Source organism: Centrocercus urophasianus, unplaced genomic scaffold (genome assembly GCF_019232065.1).
Source record: "Centrocercus urophasianus isolate 14NV4802_14NV808 unplaced genomic scaffold, USGS_Curo_1.0 seq_16, whole genome shotgun sequence".
In the NCBI taxonomy this organism is placed as follows: domain Eukaryota; kingdom Metazoa; phylum Chordata; class Aves; order Galliformes; family Phasianidae; genus Centrocercus; species Centrocercus urophasianus.
Window position 1 is genome coordinate 37,668,710 of NW_024884711.1, and position 18,955 is coordinate 37,687,664.

Below are 18,955 nucleotides of genomic sequence, written 5' to 3' on the forward strand. Positions count from 1 at the left end.
TATTAGCAAGTGAGCTATTAGTAGTGAAAGATAAATATTTTATCTCTTCTCTCATGGATACAGAAGCCTCAAATCAGTGATCAAAGTGGGGGATATCCATGGATTGCTAATGAGAACTTGAGAAAGGATTTGTGTAACAGGAATTGCTGGAAAAAGACAAGAGCTTCCCATAGCCAGCATAAAAGTGGCTTTGCCCAATGGAAGAACATTGAGTCTGTAGTGGCAGTAGGTATTAGGTATAGATTTGTATGTTAAATTCTCAGACTACTAAGGTTCCTTTAGGCACCTGGGTGCCAAACTATCAAACTCAGATCCCTGTAATCTCTGTAGATGAAACCCTTTTCTATTACAGGCTGCACCAAAATTACCTAAAAGTAGCTTAAGTCGTGTACAAAATATTATGTTAGCCCTGAAGCCTCACAAGGCATAACTGCTATCATTTGGGATTTAGAATGATGGGGTGTTGTTCAGAAAACTCACTCACTGTGTAACTCCCCCCTGTGGGAGTTAACAGCACCTGGCATTTGTCAGTAGATTATCATAAATTGAATGAAAATAGAGGACTCTTACATACTGCTCTTCCCTCTCTTACAAATGTTATTTTTGCAGTGCATCCTTGGATGGCTGCCCTGGACAAGAAGGATGTATTTTTCATGGTCTCACTCCAAGCTGAAGATTGAGATTTGTTTTTATCTGGGAAGAATCCAATATGCTTTCACCTGCTTACCCCAGAAATTGAGGCATAGCCTTATACTGTCACATCAGACTTTGGCTAATGAATTGGAAGTTCCACGAGAACTAGAGGTGAAAGTGTGTTAATATACAGGTGACATTTCTATCAAGGGGATTCCTCCCCAGTAAAATCCAAATAATGGACAATCATGTCCCAGTTCATTCAGAAAGTAAGAGTTCTGGAACCTAAATGACAAGGTTCTAGCCAGATGGTTCAAATTTTAGGCATAACTGGGCAAGGTGACAGAGGGTATGTTCCCTCTGATACGTTACAGCAAGTATCTGAGTTAGATTCACCTCCAGTAAGAAGTTCTGAAAAACCTTAGGAACTGTAGGACTCTGGTGATCCCACACTTAGGGTTTAGTGTAGTTGCTCAGTCCTTATCAGTTAAAGTAGTGTGCTCCTAGGAATGGACACTTCACTCATGAAGAAGCCTTTTACTTATCAGTATGCCATGTTTCAGAACACCAGGCTATGGTTCCAATAACACCAGTGCCCTTTTAGACTAGGACTTGCAGAAAGAAAATCAACAAGAACAGTGGCAAAGTCCTAGTAAACTCCAGATACTGATTTGAATAAAAGGGGTGGTAAGGTTCTCAGGTATGATATTCACCTTGGCAAAAAGTAGTTACTGGCTACTAATACTGCCTTCCCTTCAAGGAGAACCCAGGCCTATAGGGAAATGAATGGAGCATAACATGCAATGGCACAGGGTAGTTGTAGTTTAATCTGGCAGGCAGCTCAGCACCATGCAGCCATTCACTTACTCCCTCTCCAACCTGTCTTTACTAAGACAGGAAAAGAAGAGAGAAAAGAAAAAATAGCAATTACATATATATATATAGATATGCTATATATACTATAAATACATTATATATATTTGCAACACAACTGCTTACCACCTGCTGACCAATGCCCAGCCAGTTCCTGAGCAGTGGCTGCCTTCCCAGCCAACTCCCCTCAGTTTTATTGTTTTTTGCATGATGGTACGGAACATCCCTTTAGCCAGTTTAGGTCAGCTGTCCTGGTTCTGTTTCCTCCCAATTCCTTGTTCCCTTTCAGCCCCCCCTCACTGGCAGGACAGCACAAGAACCTGAAATGTTCTTGGGCTCTCTGCAGCACTGCTTGGCAGCAACTAAAACATTGGTGTGCTATCAACACTGCTGCTGGCCAAAACACAGAGACTCTGAATAAAAATCAGCTCTATCTCACCTGAATCGCAGAACTGTAGGGGTTGGATGGGACCTCCAGAGATCACTGAGTCCAACCTCCCTGCAAAGCAAGCTCCTTACAGCAGGCTGAACAGGTGGGTGTCCAGGCATGTCTTGAATATCTCCACAGAAGGAGAATCCACAACCTCCCTGGGCAGCCTGTTCCAGTGCTCCATCACCCTTATTGTGAAGAAGTTCCTTCACGTATCGGTGTGGAACTTCCTATGCTCCAGTTTATGTCCATTTCCCCTTGTCCTGTCTCCACAGACCACTGAAAAATCACAGAATCACAGAATGGCTGGGGTTGGAAGGGACCTCAACGATCATGAATCTCCAACCCCCCTGCCACATGCAGGGCCACCAACCTCCACATTCAATACCAGACCAGGCTGCCCAGAGCCCCATCCAACCTGGCCTTGAACACCTCCAGGGACGGGGCATCCACAGCCTCTCTGGGCAGCTGTTCCAGCACCTCACCACTCTCTCTGTAAACAACTTCCCCCTGACATCCAACCTAAATCTCCCCTCCCTCAACTTCAAACCATTTCCCCTTGTGCTGCAGTTATCAACCCTTTCAAAGAGTTGATTCCCCTCCTCTTTGTAAGCTCCCTTTAGGTACTGAAAGGCTGCAATGAGGTCACCCCGCAGCCTTCTTTTCTCCAGGCTGAACAAGCCCAGCTCCCTCAGCCTGTCTTCATAGGGGAGGTGCTCCAGTCCCCTGATGATCTTTGTGGCTCTCCTCTGGACCCTCTCCAACAGCTCTCTGTCTTTCTTGTTCTGGGGGTTCCAGATCTGAACACAGTACTCCAGATGGGGCCTCACAAGAGCAGAGTAGAGTGGGACAATCACCTCCCTGTCCCTGCTGGCCCTATCTCTTCTAATGTAGCCCAGGATACCATTTGCTTTCCAAGCTGCAAGAGCACACTGCGGGCTCATGTTAAGCTTTTCATCCATCAAGACCCCCAGGTCCTTCTCTGCAGGGCTGCTCTCAAGGACTGCTCCTTCCAGTTTATATAGATGCCTGAGATTCTGCCAGCCCAAGTGCAAAACCTTGCACTTTGCTGTGTTGAACCTTATTATGTTCACCTGGGCCCACCTTTCAAGCCTGTTGAGGTCCCTCTGAATGGCAGCCCTTCCTTCCACCATGTCAACCACACCACTCAGCTTGGTGTCATCAGCAAACTTGCTGAGGGTGCACTCAATTCCATCATCAGTGTCATTGATAAAGATGTTAAAGTGCACCTTTATCAATGAAAAGAGGTTGGCTATGTCACTTTGGTTCCCACACTTAAGATATTTATAAATATTAATAAGATCAGTCTTACTAATAGTCTCTCAGTCTTCTTTTCTAAAGGCTGAAAAGACCCAGTTCACTCAGCCTATCCACATAAGGGAGATACTCCAGCCCCTTTATCATCTTTATAGCCCTCTGCTGGACCCTTTCCAGGAGATCCCTGTCTTTTTTTGTGCTGGGGAGCCCAGAACTGGACACAGTCCTCCAGGTGAGGCCTGACCAGGGCAGAGTAGAGGGGGAGGATCACCTCCCTCAACGTGCTGGCCACACATCACCTAGTATCCCACTGGCCTTCTTGGCCACCAGGGAACACTGCTGGCTCATCGCCAACCTGTCATCCACCAGGACCCCCTGGTCCTTCTCCACACAGTCCTCTCCAGCAGGTTGTGTCCCAACCTGTACTGATACTCACAGTTATTCCTTCCCAGGTGCAAGACTCTACACTTGCTTTTGTTTTACCTCATCTGGTTTCTTACTGCCCAGCTCTCCAGTCCAGGTCTTGCTGAACAGCAGCACAGCCTTCAGGTGTGTCAGCCACTCCTCACAGCTTTGTATCATCACTGTACTTGTTGAGGGTGAACACTGTCCCCTCATCAAGGTCATTGATGAAGAACAATGAAAGGTCCTGAAACAAAGACCCACTCCTTATTCCATATAGTATTCATCATGCTCAGGTACCACATGCATCTCAGTTAATTACATCACCTTTCCTGCCTTTTGATATATACACACATATATCATTCCCATAGTCTGTGGGCCCTCCACAGTCTGTGGAGTTTATTTAGTCCATGACTTTGGGCTGTTACAATAGTCATTCAGAGCAGGGAGGATGATGCAAAGTGTTGGACTGTTGCATGCTAAAGCGAGTTTTGGTTCCATCAGAAGTTATTCTTCAATCTGGGTGATTCTTACTGTAATACCATTGATATAACAATCATAGTAGTGATGACATGCAGTATTATGTAATGACCAGCATCATACAATTCAAATTACTGTCTGTTCTCACCCAACATCAAATCCCTTTGAGGTTCACACCTGACTTCCCCATCCTTCCTCACTGCCCACCAAGTGCATGAGGCCCTTAAGCAAAAACAGTTCCACAAATGGGCTTGCTTTTGCCTGAAGCAAGAATAATCCTGACTGTCTCGCCCAGCATGTTTTTTCATGTGCACTGCAAGGAATTTATTTCCTTTTACAATATGTAAGAGTTTTGATTGGGCAGGACTAGCTTGATTTTGGCAGATCCCTGGGTGTTGATTAACCAGGTGGCTTTTGTTAAATGTGTGTCTCAGTGTCTGAATGTCTCTACTACAGTGTTTATAGCAATTTTGTTTTAATGTGCTCTGGACAGATCTGCTGTTATCTCAATGCTTTGAGCCCCATGGTGGGCACCAAAAGGGCCTGCATTGAACCCCCTGGAAATGCTGCCCACACCCATTCAAGAAGTATCATTTCCACTCAATTTACAGAAAGATGCTGCCTGGTCTGTGGTTGGATCAGCTGTGAGGAATGAAAGGGAGGGGAAGGCAGGCTCTGCATTCAGGAGCAGCCAGAACATAGGAGCTAGGTGGGTCGGTTGCCCTGCTGGCTTTGAGTATAAACACCAAGTCCTGCACAGGTGGGCTGGTACTTGGCAGTGGCTCCCATATTGACAAGCTTCAGCATTTGCACTTTACAACTTCAGGCATAAATGGTCATCACTTACTTATTGGATAAAGTGTGTTAATCACCTGCAAAGAAGAGTTCTCCTTGCATATTACAAACACTCCTTCAGACTGCTGTGTGATTGGTGCTAGATCAGCAGGGTAATGAGCTTCTTCTCTTTGAACAGTGGATTTCCAAATTAGTCAATACCCAAAAGGAATGAAGCGATTTTGTTTTTTCTTTTAGGTTACCCTGACAGCAACATCAGCAACCAGAAGCTCAAATCATCTTGGATCCTAGTCCTACCTTACTCAACACGTGGACTGATTGGCAAATTGCCATGAAATGAAGCAACACTGAGAGCAGTTTCTTTCCCTCTTATAATTGTTATTTTATGTACACAGTGATTGGGTCATACCTAATAATTATCATTACGTTTGTTCTCTTATCCCAGGGGTGGAACAGCAGTCATGTTGTTGAATTTATGAAGATGATTGCTCAAATGAGCAATGAATCAAGTTGTTGGGTTTGCTTATACCACCCTCATATGGGATGCTAAATTTTGGTGGTCAGCAGAATCTATCCCTGAGGCATCTTGGTCTCAAACTAATTTGGCATACTAACCCCCGGTACTCCAAATTATTGACAAGACGACTTTTGTAGCACATCCATATAATAATTCCCCAGGGAGCATTACAGTGCCCCAGGTTATAAGTTCAACTTGGGTGGAAAGGATGAAAAATTGTAATTAGGCTTAATATTACAATCACACCCAAGTGCACGTTCAATTTAACTGTGACAGACTAGAAGCCAATTAAGCCAAATGTGCTTAATGAAATTTAATTATTTTTCTAATCCATGGTGTTCATTCTACAAGCATTGCATGGGCTCTGGATAGAGCTGGTGACCAACCTTGTTAATACCTGGGTGGTTCTGGCTTTGTGTCGCTTATGTTGGTAAGAGACAACTGCCAGGTACTTAGAATCATAGAATCACCAAAGTTGGAAAAGACCTCTAAGATCATCCAGTCCAACCATCCACCTATCACCAGTATTTCCCACTAAACCATGCTCCTCAATACAACATCTAAACGTTTCTGGATCACCTCCAGGGATGGTGGCAGCACCACCTCCCTGAGCAGCCCGTTCCAGTGCCTGACCACTCTCTCAGAGAAGTATTTCCTAATGTCCAACCTGAATCTCCCCTGGCACAGCTTGAGGCCATTCCCTCTAGTCCTATCACTAGTTACATGGGAGAGGAGACCAACCCCCAGCTCACCACAACTTCCCTTCAGGTAGTTGTAGAGAGAGATAAGATCACCCCTGAGCCTCCTCTTGTGCCACAGCCTGGCTTGGTGTATAATCGATGAATGTACAGATGTTGTAATTATGAAATATACCAGAGTTTGGCTAAGCAGTTATTATAGCTGTTTACAGAACTATTTCCCTTTACAGATCCTAATTTGTTTTTCTGTTCCATCAGACAGAAGCCTTGTTAACTGTGATCATCCTTAGAGAACAATCTGGCAGCACTCCCCTGTGCACTCATGTTCTCTACCCCAATGGTTGCAGAGCCCCAGCTTACAGACTGCTTCCAAGAAGGAAAATTGTTCTAATGTTAACAAAGCCTGGTGTACATTCTTGGGAAGAATGGACTCTAGCCAATTATTCCTGTGTGGATGCAGCCCTGAACATGATCCTGGTATGGATGGACTCCTTAAGTACCTTGTTAACTCTCAGGACAGACTGTGGTGGGGCCTCTGGGAGTGCAAGAAGTGGGGCTTTCTTTCTGAATCAGGCTGGTAGTTTTTGTTGAAAGGAATGGTCCTCTTGTTGGGATAAAATTCTTAATCAGATCTCTCAAACCGTGAAAAATAATTTTTCTATCGCACCTTGAAATTAATTTAAAGGCTCCAAAATGAGATTAATTCATTCTTACAACTGGCTATCCAAAATTACTGGGCCTTGGACTATCTTTTTTTGCCTCACAAAAATGAATGAATAAATACTGCCTGTTGCTTTTATGCTAACAAATCCAAGCAATCTAATACAATGTGAACATTATTCAGCCACATCTGTACATTAAACCAAAAATCCCAACAAGCCCCACTTGGAGTCCTCTCAGCAGACTGGTCATGGCTGTGGTTTACATAGCAGACCCTGAAGCACGGACATGGCAATTTTAATTATATTAGCTCTCGATATAGCTGTAGGATTTGTGCTTTTCTGTATTGTTTCTGATGTCAAATCATCATCTGTGTCACTTTTATCTAAACCAGTACAGTATGCTCATGTCTCAGCTAGCAAACCATCCCAGAAGGTGCAACACTGGGCCTAACGGACACAAGTCTGCTCCGCCTCACGCATTAGGAGGCAAGAGAGACGCACCAGGCGTGGTGTAGTCTCACTCCTAGTGATCACAAGGGGCCACAGCTCAAGGTGTGAAGTGAGGGCAGCAGCCATAGAGGTGACCTGGCCATAATAGGAAAAATACTGACAGTAAATGACTGCTGATCCCAGACAGAAGAAACTGCCTGCCAGCGTGAGAACTGCCAGCCCAGGAACTGGGCCTGTGAGCTAGAGACGCCACTGCCTTTTTCAAGGGTGACTGAGCACCTTGGAACTGGAGGCATCCTGCAGATACCATTGATAAGAGCAAACTGAGGAATGGGAACAGCAGCTTATCATCTGGCACAGTGAAAACAGTCTGGAAGAAAGGGGAAAACATCCTGAGAAAGCAGGAGCCAGCACTGCTATTGGCTGTTTTAGCTGAAAGAAAGGAAAACAGTCTGGGATAAGCAAGGTTTCTGTCTGAGGGAGCCGGACACATCATCGCCTATTGGTTGTTTCAGGTGGAAACAAGCATGGAGCAGCATCCATTGGGTGCTCTGAGAGGTGGTGTCCCACGCTCTCCTCAGTCCCCATGCTATAACAGGGACCAGCCCTCCACCCCGATGGAGCCTCTCTTGGAGAACGCCCCGTGCTGCAGGGACTCATCCTTTCCCTTCAGGATTCCTGACCTGAATCGAACCTTTGCTGGGGACGCCTGGCTGCTTCCAGCACCGTGACGCGGCTCATCCTCACAGTCAGACTTTGTTCGTTATTTATTTGGTCCCCCCGTGGGGCCCAATCTTTACTGGCCCATTTCTGAGGTGGCTTTGTCCCCTTCTGGGATTGGTTTGATAGATATTGGTACCAATAACACTTTGAAATATATACATGCATTTATGGGTAATCAATCATAAATATATTTTCTACTTCCTAAGTGATGGGTTTGTTGTAACCTGTAATATTATTATACAGAGAGAGATACATAAAGATACTGAGAAAAAAATTGCTTGTTGAGGTGTAACCTTGTTAGGCAGCTGAGCATCCTATGTAGAATCAGAAAGATAAAAGTGAGAAAACTCTTGTGTTGGGGTAAAGACAGTTTAATGGGTAAAATAAAAGCTGGAACCACAAGCAAATCAAAACAAGGAAGACACTGACCACTTCCCATCTGTGAGGAAATGTTCAGCCATTTCCAGGAAAGTGAGATCCAACACATGTAATGATTACTTGGGAAGACTAACACCATAACTTGGAGTGGTTCTCCCCGTCCTTCTTTCCCCCCAGCTTTTATTGGTGATCACAGTGTGTCATGGTATGGGATATGGCTTTGGTTACTTCTGGGGCTGGCCTGGTTCTGTCCCCTCCTATCTCCTTGCACAGACCCAGCTCCTCAGGGGCAGGACAGCACAAGAACCAAAAAAGTCCTTGAGGATGTAAGCACTGCTTGGCAACAACTGTCAACAACATTTTCATCACGAATCAGTACTGAGCACCATACCAGCCTTCATGAAGAAAATTAACCCAACCAGGAACCTGCAAATTGCTGCTGTATTGTTATTGATGATGACGATGATGATTTCTGCTAGTAATACTATTGATTTTTATCACTCTTGATTACGTAGGTGTAATTGCTTTCCAAGTAACTTGCATACTTGCTTTGTCAACCATAGGTATACTTGGGAGTGGCGATTTGTAGTAACCTTTAATAAAGTAGAAAAACTTAGGAAATAAAGCCTTTGTGTTACAGAGTCCTGTGAACCCACTGTTGCAATCTCTGTAATTCCTTAGATCCTGAAGGATTTTAAAAGCTGCATCATATCAGTTGTCAGAAAAATCGTCAGTCCTATTCTGGCCATCACAGTGAAGAGAGACAGGCCTGAAAAGACCTGGCAACCTCCCCTACCCTCTATCTCTGTAACTTGTACGCAAAGAGTATGGTCCAAGGGACACTGGTAGATGGCAATTATGGAAACTGTCACTTCATCTCTAGCCAATCCTCAGGTCTTGGTCAGAGAACGTCACCTTCTGAAATGTCAGCTGCACTGCATTAATTAAGCACAAAAAATAAAGCTATCAACAGCCAGTAGTACTTGCACATATCTGCAGAATCTGAAATACTGAGTATACAATTTCATTTTGAAATGGTGCCAATTAGTATCAACACACAAAAGGCAGATAAGGAGGAACTCCAAAATTGAATTAGTAAGTATCAGACTCTTACTAAATTGCCGCTGCAAGGGGCATGCACAGCAATAGATCAAAGAGCTTTGGAGAGCTGCAGCACTGCAGCAGATGAGTAATGCCTTCTGATCTGCCTTGGTTACATGGCTCTGACATGCTTAGGAACACACTCAGGAATGTGATACATGCATGTTAATAGGTGTAGCCACCCTGTAATCCTGGGAAAACTTTCAAGTTGTTGAAGGAAGTATAACAAAGACGCGCTGTGTTGTCTTTCCCAGCTCTTCCTCTTTACAGCTGTTTGAGGAAGAGACAGCTTAACTGAAATGGAGATGGGCAAGCTTTGTGGAAGGAGGCCCTCACCATCAGCATTGGAGAAGCAGGGGCTACATCTGTGCCACCAGCATCAGGCACACCTGCACAGGTAGGGGAGGGCTTGTGAAGGGCTGCCTTTTCCTGTCCTCGATCCTGTGCACATGTTTGACCATAATATGGGCTGGGACAATCCTCAAAAAGCCTTGAAGAACCCCAAGGAAACTTCTAAAATGTCTTATCCATGCTCCCCTCAGAAGTGAACAGCCAAACTGCAGTAAACAGAGCCTCAGCAGATCAGTTACTAACACTGAATGTCTGTGCATTCCTGATATTACTGAAATACCCCAGGACCAATCCAAAATCTGGTGATTATTACGATTAAGAAAGAGTTGTGTTGCTAATCTTCCTGAATATGGAGGCTCAGCCTCAGGACTGGCAGAGCTTCATAATGCTTTAAGGAGCAGAGAATTCCTCTGCACAAACAGTGCCATCAGTCCTGTCTGAGCTCTGGGCTGCACAAAATGACACCCATGGCTATGGTTCTCAGCAGGAGTCATAACCAGCACGCCCTGGGCAGCTCTCTGACACCTGAGGGGCATGGTGGACTATCTCTTAGGTATAAAAGGAGAGCTGCCCCACCAGCTCAATTTTTAATATAGACTGATCACCCTAATTTTAAATGACTTCAAATCCTGGTCACTTACTCATCCAGGACTCTCTGCTGCTCCACGGAAAGTGAGGCGTTGGCAGGACCATGCTGGCACCGCCTGCGATCAGAGGCTTTTGACAGAGCAGCCCATGGTGTGGCATTCTGCGGGACTGAGGATTACACTGCGCTCACAAAAGGCAATCACTGCTGCAAGCCTTCCCTAAAGGGGAGGAATCAGACTAGGGAAAAAAATCCCATGTGATTTCTGGTGTTCTCAGATTACTTGAGAACATCTGCAGGTGTAATTCTGCTGGCACATGTAATTGCAGGTACATTTTATTGTACTTAGATGCCTATTTTGTTTTGGCCAGAGGCTGAGCAGTTTGACACCTAAATACCCTTGCAATCATCTATGACATAAACTATATCTACGGATGTGTTCTTGACATAAAATTGGAAACTGAATTGATGTCCTTTTAAGAAGCAGTGCCTTCATCCTCACACTGATGGACTGAAGACAGCAGGTTTGAGATTTCATAATAACATCAAATCTAATAATATAAAACCTTTGTCAGCATATAGTTAAAAGGTGTCAGTAATGACGTTTTGAGAAATAAAATATCCCACTGGTGTTGTTAAACACACTGATGTACAGTACAGCAGCTACAAGCAGGCATTTGGAGATCTTGCAAGCTGTGCTGCTGCACTGGCAGGCAGCAGGTGGTGCCTTCGAGTCACAGCATTCTCTCACTGCCAAAAGCAGGGCCGTGCAGCTCTTGTTCCAATGCAAAAGCATCTTCATGGCATTCTGCAGGGTCTTCAGCTGAGGGGTAAGGTACAGCGGCAATGCTCTTGTCAAATTTTGAGCTATTGGTATTGTTACAGCCTGGCCAAACCACTCTGGGTAGACCTATCTTGGATAGATCTATCTTTTTTGGGTGGCCCCAGGACCTGATGTGCTTGTAACATGTCTGGGTGGCAATTGCTGGTTAGGCAAGTACTGCACAATCAGCTGCGTTCACTAGTGCAGATCCTACCAAAAGGCCATCAGGCTTCTGCCAGCACCACTGGTCGTGACTGTGCAGGCAGGGCGTCACGTCATCCCACCGTGTCAGACCACCAGGTTTTGCTGTCAGAACCAAGAACACAGAAAGGCCATTTGCAGCCTGCTTTTTGGCTAGCCAGAGGTATTTCTGTAGTTCCATATTCGTGCTGTCATTGAGGCAAGAGAAAAGTCTCCTGACACGGAGTAGAGAGCTCCTCGGATGACAGGACTTTCCCCTCCTCAGAATACAAGTCCACCAAAGGTGCCCACATTCCACAATTTGAATTTTGCATTTTCTTCACATTCTGCTCATGACCTCCTCCTCCCACAGCCCTTCAGCTGCCGGCCTCCCCACCCCTCGCAAGCCCTTTCTTTTCACATCTTTCATTCCTGGCTGCACGGATCCATATTTCTCCCACACCAGCACTGTCCTTGTCAATCACATGAATGCTGACTGGCATTCTTACTGAAGGAAACCTAAAAATGCTGGCTGGTTGTGTCACTCCTTGTTCTACAAATTCCTTTTTTTTTTTTTTTTTAAATCTTTCATTGATTCATTTCAACATGAATGCTCCTACAGAATTTTATCTTGGCTAATCAATTAACAAAAGCCCATGAGATATAACTGCAAATTGGAACTCAGTATTTCAGGCTTTCCTTTCTTGTTGCTTTTCCAGTATTTACATTTGCCACACAAACACTGTGCTGTGAAAAGACAACATTTGTGTGACAGTGGGATGAAGGAAATAATACTAACAAAAAAACTTCCTATTTTCTTTCTAGTTTCTTTTTTGTTTGTTTGTTTGTTTTTAATATTTTCTTCTTGTCCCGGTGTTGTTACAGAGCCATGAGTACCTGAACATCCCCATCATTTCTTTAAATAAAGTGGGGTGCATCCAGGAGCACCTTTAGTAGAGGTGATAGTGGGAGATTTAATGTGTGTAATTTGCTATAGAATCTCATATTTGCTGTAAATCATTGCTAGTAAGGTACTGTCAGGAACCCAGGAATAGTGGTCCTAAAGGGACCTGCATATTACTCCTGGGGGAAGGTATCATCACAGTATAATCTGTGCAGAAGTGCTACATCTTCCCTTTATTGTATTGCCCCCATATGCACACACATACATGCACACATACACCTGCTTGAAATGCATACATATGTGGGTACATATATACATACACACACTTTTGTAAATGTGTTTATATACCTACATTTATGCAATTGCAAAACAGTCATTGCTTTAGAAATTACTTCACACATTTCCAGGGAAAATAATATGGCAACTGATATGCTGGACTATTACTGTTCATTGAATTGTGCAAAATGAGCAATAGGAAGAAAGAACTGCAAATAAACAGAAGGGGAAAAAAAGGCTGTGAATTGTTGCGCAGTACTCGATAATACTTAGGAACACTTCTCTAGCACTTTTCATTTTCCCAACTTTCAGAAAGCTAATTAATTAAATCTTCGCAACATTCCTGCATAGTAAGTGCTATTCACAAATAATACTTTAATTAGCAGATTTCCAAACAGCTCCAAAGGAGAGAAAACACCCATGCTGCACATGGAGAGCAGTCTCAAGGCCTCACGTGAAGCCCTCGTTCTGTGAGCACCCTCTCATGTGCTCCAGGAGGCCGGAACTCCCAGGAGACATCTTGTCATGATGTAAGCTAAATTCCAGCGTGAGCAGCAAGATGTGCCAGAATGAGGTCACTCAACATCTCAATTAACCATAACAGTCTGCAGGTGACCCACAAGGTGCTGGAATCACAGTTAATAAGGTCAGCTCCCACGAGTGATGTGGTGAGCGCAGAAAATAAGGCTCAGCTGAAAAGCAGGCGCTGTAAGAAAGCTCATGGCGAGGTTGTACATGTAGGAAACAAAAATGTAGGTCAAAGCTATGGATTGGTGTTTGGAAAAGAATGATTTAGAAAATGATTGTGAAAGCCTGATGAGTTAATTAAGAGCACATGAACTCCCAATATGATGTAGCAGCCAAAAAATCCCCACCAAAACCACGGTGTCTGGTATAAACAACATTATTTCCTCTGAGAGCAACAGTGCTAAGGACATCATTGGAGTACTGGCTTCTCTCTTCTCATTTCCATTTGTTAAAAGAATATTGGTAAATGTAAAAGGGGTCAGAAAAAGTCTATAATAATTATTTAAGGTCTGGACAACTTCCTCCAAAGAGAAATCAAGGCAGTTTAATTCCAGTAAAGGGAAGAGACAACAAATACTTGTATAGAAATACACCTATGTTGGCTGTGAAAGACTTTAAGCTAATAGGAAATGGGCGAGAAGCTGAAATCTACAAATTCAGCCTAAAAGGAGAGATAACCAGCATTTTCTAGTTGCAGATTCTCTCCAACTGGATATTTTAAAGCATTAACATGTAATTCTTAATGGGATATAATTTATCTCTGGAAGAAGCTGCAAGATTAAGGATGGAAGTACTAGATGAAATCATGATGTGGCACAGAACATCTGAGCAGATCATTATAATGTCATACTGGGGCATTTCCAACTCATGCAGGGTTTCAGGTTGTCTGGTTGTCTAAACTGTACATACATTAGCTCTCATTCGGTCTTATTCTGAAAAGAAATTAGTTGTTTTTTGCTCAAGAAATGAGCAAAATTGTAGACTAGAAAGAACTAAAATCCTATTCCTGGTGTGTATGTCCTGTTCAAAATAACTCCCCTTGGCCTTTCCTAGCTACCATATACCATTCAATGCAAGTTGCATAGTACCCCAGGACTCTTCCTTACCACCTAAGCACTGTGCTATGAGTTTCACAGTCAGAGATACACTGCAGAAAGCCACATCTGGCTGACTGGGAAGCAGCTGTTTCTGTGGTCAACATCTGCAACAACCATGCTTGCACCTACAGCTTCTTCGGCAGGAAGATGTGCTGGCAGCAATATGAGGAAATAGCAGACTAAGCACAGGCAGCTCCTTAAGACCAAGCAGTACTGGTTTGCATTAAAGAAGCTGGAAATTGTATGTAAACATGAAAAGGTCAAAAGCAATGCTTGGCTGCGGGTAAAAGTGTCCGATGTGCCAAGCTGTTATATCCTCCACCCTGTCTTGTGTCTCACAGCTACTGCCAAGTGAGGATGGGCTTGCCATAAGCCACAGGATGATTTCTATGCTCTGGATACAAGAGATGAGGCTTTTTGGAAGATCCAGCCACAGAGTGGGCAGATATTTGGAAGCTGAGGCTTCCATGGCCGCACTAACTGCAAGAAAGATTCCTGGTTGCCCTAGCCCAAGGACTGGAGCTACAGGAGTGGGAAGGAGCCGGCCGTTGCTGCAGGGCAGTGACCGTGGCACCAACACATGTATCAGTGCAGCCGGCCTGGGAGTGCAAGGGACACTGGGGCTGTGGGACTACATGGGTCTGGGGACTGCTGAGCCAGAGCTGTGGCCCTGCCTATGCCCACTGGGGCCCCCAGCTGACCCAACAGAACCCTCTGTGTGGTCCTCAGGGGTCATGCCATGCCTCTGCCACAGCTGGGACCCCAGGTGCTACCCATGGCAACTCATCGCTGCTTAGAAGTGAGCCACATGATGCTCATGGCTGTATTGAGGGCTAGATGCCTTCCAGTGTTCTCTGTACATCCAGAGGTATAAATAAAATAAAGCTACCTGAGGATAAAATTATAGGTCATAAAACCCCTGGAGTTCATGGTGGATCAGACTGCATTTCCAGGTCTGTAGGGATCCAATATGTCACACCAGCAGCAGCAATTCCCAGGGCAGTCGGTTGCACAGTGCTGTTTATGAAGGATTATGGACTCTGATGCATAACAATGCTATGTAAGATGGGTTTTGAAGAGGTGCTCTAGAAAACAGCATGAAATTTTATTTTATTTTAAGTAAAGGCACTTCAGAATCGTGCAAGTGCAGAGGAAACATATGACGTTAATTATTTCTTTGTATCATTAAAATTGAAAAAAGAAATAAAGCTTCACCAACAAATAACTGAAATACAGCAACCACTATTGTATGTCAAATTCCAACTTGAAGCAATTCTTTATCTCTGTGTTACAAACTCACAAAAGCAATTGCAGTATGTTTTTAATTATTAACTACTACATGATAGAGTAGGCAACACAATGTATGAGAGCTTTTCTTTTCCCTTTTTTCCACATGAGAGATCTGAACTTACATTCTGAAAATGGCTCCGAATCAAGGTGAATTCTCAGGTTTCAGTCTCAACATTTCACTGTCCATGTGATCAAAAATAGAGCACAATTAGAAGTGCTGATGCTATCCATTGTGAAATGTAGATCAGCATGCCTACGTGAAGGGACCTTGCCCAATACTTGCATGCTAATGGCAGCAGCAGCACATCCCTCATCTAGAAGAAAGGAAATCTGATGACACCATTCATCTGCCCTGTCAAGTGACCCACAATGCCCAAAGAAGAGAACATTCTGTAACACAAATTTGTAACTAGCAATTAGAAACATCTGGAGTGACAAGCATAATGCTCTCCAGTCAACAACACTGGAGCCCAGCAGCTGTTTGCTGTAAATTCTGCGTGGACAAAATGCAGAGCCCACTCCACTGCCTCGGAGTGAGATGGAAACTTGATGGCTATGGCTGGCAGTCAAGCTAAGGTGCTTGTTAATGCCACTTGATCCATCAAAAGGAGTGAACGGAAACGATGCCAGGTGCCCTCTGCTCCAAGGGCCTCCTGCAGCACAGGGATGGATGATGTTTGATTTCCCATTGTTTGCTTACGGTAAAATCCAGTTTGAGTGGTTTAGATCAGCGTTTCTCAGCGTCTTTTGATATGTTGCAACAGCAAAAAGGTAGAGATTGATTCTGTCTCTACTGAAGAACAGAGAATGGAGCAATAGTAACTCAGCCTGCCCTCACATATCCCCTTCAACCACTGGGATTTGCTGTGTGGAGGTGGAGGGCTAATATCCAATGATGCCTCTTTAAACAAGAGGGACACTCTGTACTAGTCTGTACCTTTTCTGAGAGCCCAGGTGTAGGAGGCTGGGCTGGGCACTCAGCATGGAGGAAACAACAAAAGATAGGAATGCCTTTGTGTGAGTCTGTCTCCTCTGTCAGCAGCCATGGGGTGAAAACGCAGCTCAGCAAAAACGAGGAAAGAAACACAGCCAAAGTGCAGTGAGTCAAAGTTGTTACTGAGCCACACATCAGCTCTCGTGATGTATTTACCAGATTTTTCACTGAACAGCTGATTTCTGGGCTAGAGGGTGTGCAGATAGAATGAGATCAGCTGTACAGCCCAGGACCGTTTGAGTGGAGCTGTCTGCCACAACTATGCTGATGACTAGGTGAATGTTCAGAAATACCACGGCCATCTTCCAAATCCTAAAGGTTAACTCTCATCACAAGCTTTTTGCATGATAGGAAATAGGTCGTAGGAGGACACTGCCTTGAGCTGACCTATTCCTATGGCCATCACAAAAACAGCACTGCTAATAGCACTTTTCTCAAGTTTTAGGTAAACAGAAAGAAACTCATAGAGCTACAAGGTGGAATCCTGATTGTACTGCATTCAAAGGCTAGATCCTCTTCATGGACTGTGCATGTACTCACACAAGATCTGGCTAAGGGCCTGACCCTTCAGCAAACACCCAGGTGGCTCTGTGTGCTTCTCTTTCCCTCACTTTCTGGAGACCAAGACATGCTTTAGGAAAGGAGTTTGCTGGCAGGGCTTAGCAAAGCTGTGATTTATCTCTGCTGTATCTGAGGAAGCTGTCTCAGAGCACTAAATTCTGCATTAAATTTCCTGACACATCTCAAGGGCATATGTGTGAATTCCTGCAGTCATTTTTTATAGAAGGAGTTTTCCTAAATGAATTTTTTCTTGCGAACTTGTTATGCTCTGATGCATGTAGTGAATTATTGTCCTTCTCAATGGTAATTGTTGAAGGCTAAGTTTCGGGATATTACAGATGATGCCCAAGATCATTTTTTTAAAAAGATAGCTATAGTGTTACAGTGCATTACAATTCCTTTACTCCAGTTTTCTTGTACATAGTGTATTTCACATCACTTCTCAAGCAGTGAGATGTGTTGTACAGTTCTAAGCCCATCTAAAGATGCTCTCTAGGGCTTACGTATTTTGTGGAGGTATTTTTTATGCAGTAAGTTTATTTGCTGCCTAAACAGCTGAAATCTTACCCCATGCATTATGAAATTAGCTAGATGGGAGATAGAAAGAATTCTCCTTAGTCAGACTGAGCTTTCCAGAAGACCTTCTGCCAGTTTAGTACCAGCAAGGAGCATCACAGTGTGATCTAAGCGCAGGTATGACCTAAGACCTGGGTAGTAACTTCTCCCATTCGTGCAGCTGAAACCCACTGAGCTCATGATTAGTACCAAATTAGTCCTACCAAATTAGTACTCATTGTCAGTACTGATGAAAGTACTTCCAGACTGGCACTAATGAATGTGGATGCGTGGGAGAACACAGGGCAGGTCTGGGCCACAACATGTACAGGACCTCCAGGAATGGTGCTATGCTTAGTGTAAGCAGCACGTTTACAGTAGCTCTTCTTTTTCTTCTTTTTTATCCTTAAGGAAGCTGTTGGACAAAGCAATAAAGAATATTTCCTGCCTTTTACAACCTTGTGTGTCTGCAGTGCCTTTGTTGTGCTGAAATTCAGCCTGTGGTGCCAAGGGCTGGCTGCAATCCACACTGTGCTCACCTCTTGAGGGCACAGAACTGCCACTGTTCCCAATTTGTATCAGCTCTGCCCACTTGGAGGGCTGGCAGGTCTGTGGCTCTCATGGCAGTGCTGAGGCTAATGTAGGAATTAGTTTTCTTTAAAATGGAATGCTATCAAAATCCAAATTGAGAGATTGAAAGCAAGCCTAATGCTAGGAGAGTCCTAATTGTCCCAAGGACTCCGTACTGCTGTCCTGCCAGCAAACCAGACCTCTGCACACCAGGCCTGAGCTGTGGATGGAATGAAAGGGGTGCAGACTTGCACAGTGTCACTTCTCCAGATACTTTTCCACCAGCAGAAAGCCCATCCAGCCTGGCAGCTTGAAGCAATTTGTGTAGCAAATAAAGATTGTCTGTTCTTCTGATGGAAAATGTTCAAACAAAGAAAGGGTACAGGGTGCAGGACTCATCAGCAAGTCCTGCTGTGCCTCACAGCACCAGCCAGGATGCTCAGAAAAGTGCCATGCTAACTTCATGTTCTAAATCTGCAGTGCACATGTATGCCCAACTGCCAGCAGCCCATTCCTCACCCATGGTGGACACCCTGAATTCGGCTCCATGCATTCTGGCAGTGTGCTGAAAAGTTTTCTCTCTACATCCTGTCTAATTAAGACAACAGAGTATTTAACTATTCCAGTTTAATATGAAATACAGTCCATTTTGCCTCGCCTCCTGATATCTCTTGTGGAATGTTACCAAGGGTAGGCCCTGAAGCTGTGCTGCTCTGTAAGGGCACATCCCAGCTGCGCTGCAGGCACGTACAGCCCTGGTAACTCATGCTGAGAACTGCGGCACATGTCATGTCGCTGGATGGCATCCCTGTATGCCCCA

General features: G+C 44.4%; 1 protein-coding gene across 1 annotated transcript in view; it reads left to right on the plus strand.

Moving 5' to 3' along the window:
• Nucleotides 1-13,109: 13,109 nt before the first annotated feature.
• LOC122159643 (translation initiation factor IF-2-like) overlaps nucleotides 13,110-18,955 on the plus strand; it is a 39,880-nt gene continuing 34,034 nt past the window's right edge. Inside the window, exon 1 of the mRNA XM_042817429.1 lies at nucleotides 13,110-13,292. Coding sequence (XP_042673363.1) covers nucleotides 13,110-13,292 — 183 coding nt within the window. The remainder of the gene's footprint in view (nucleotides 13,293-18,955) is intronic.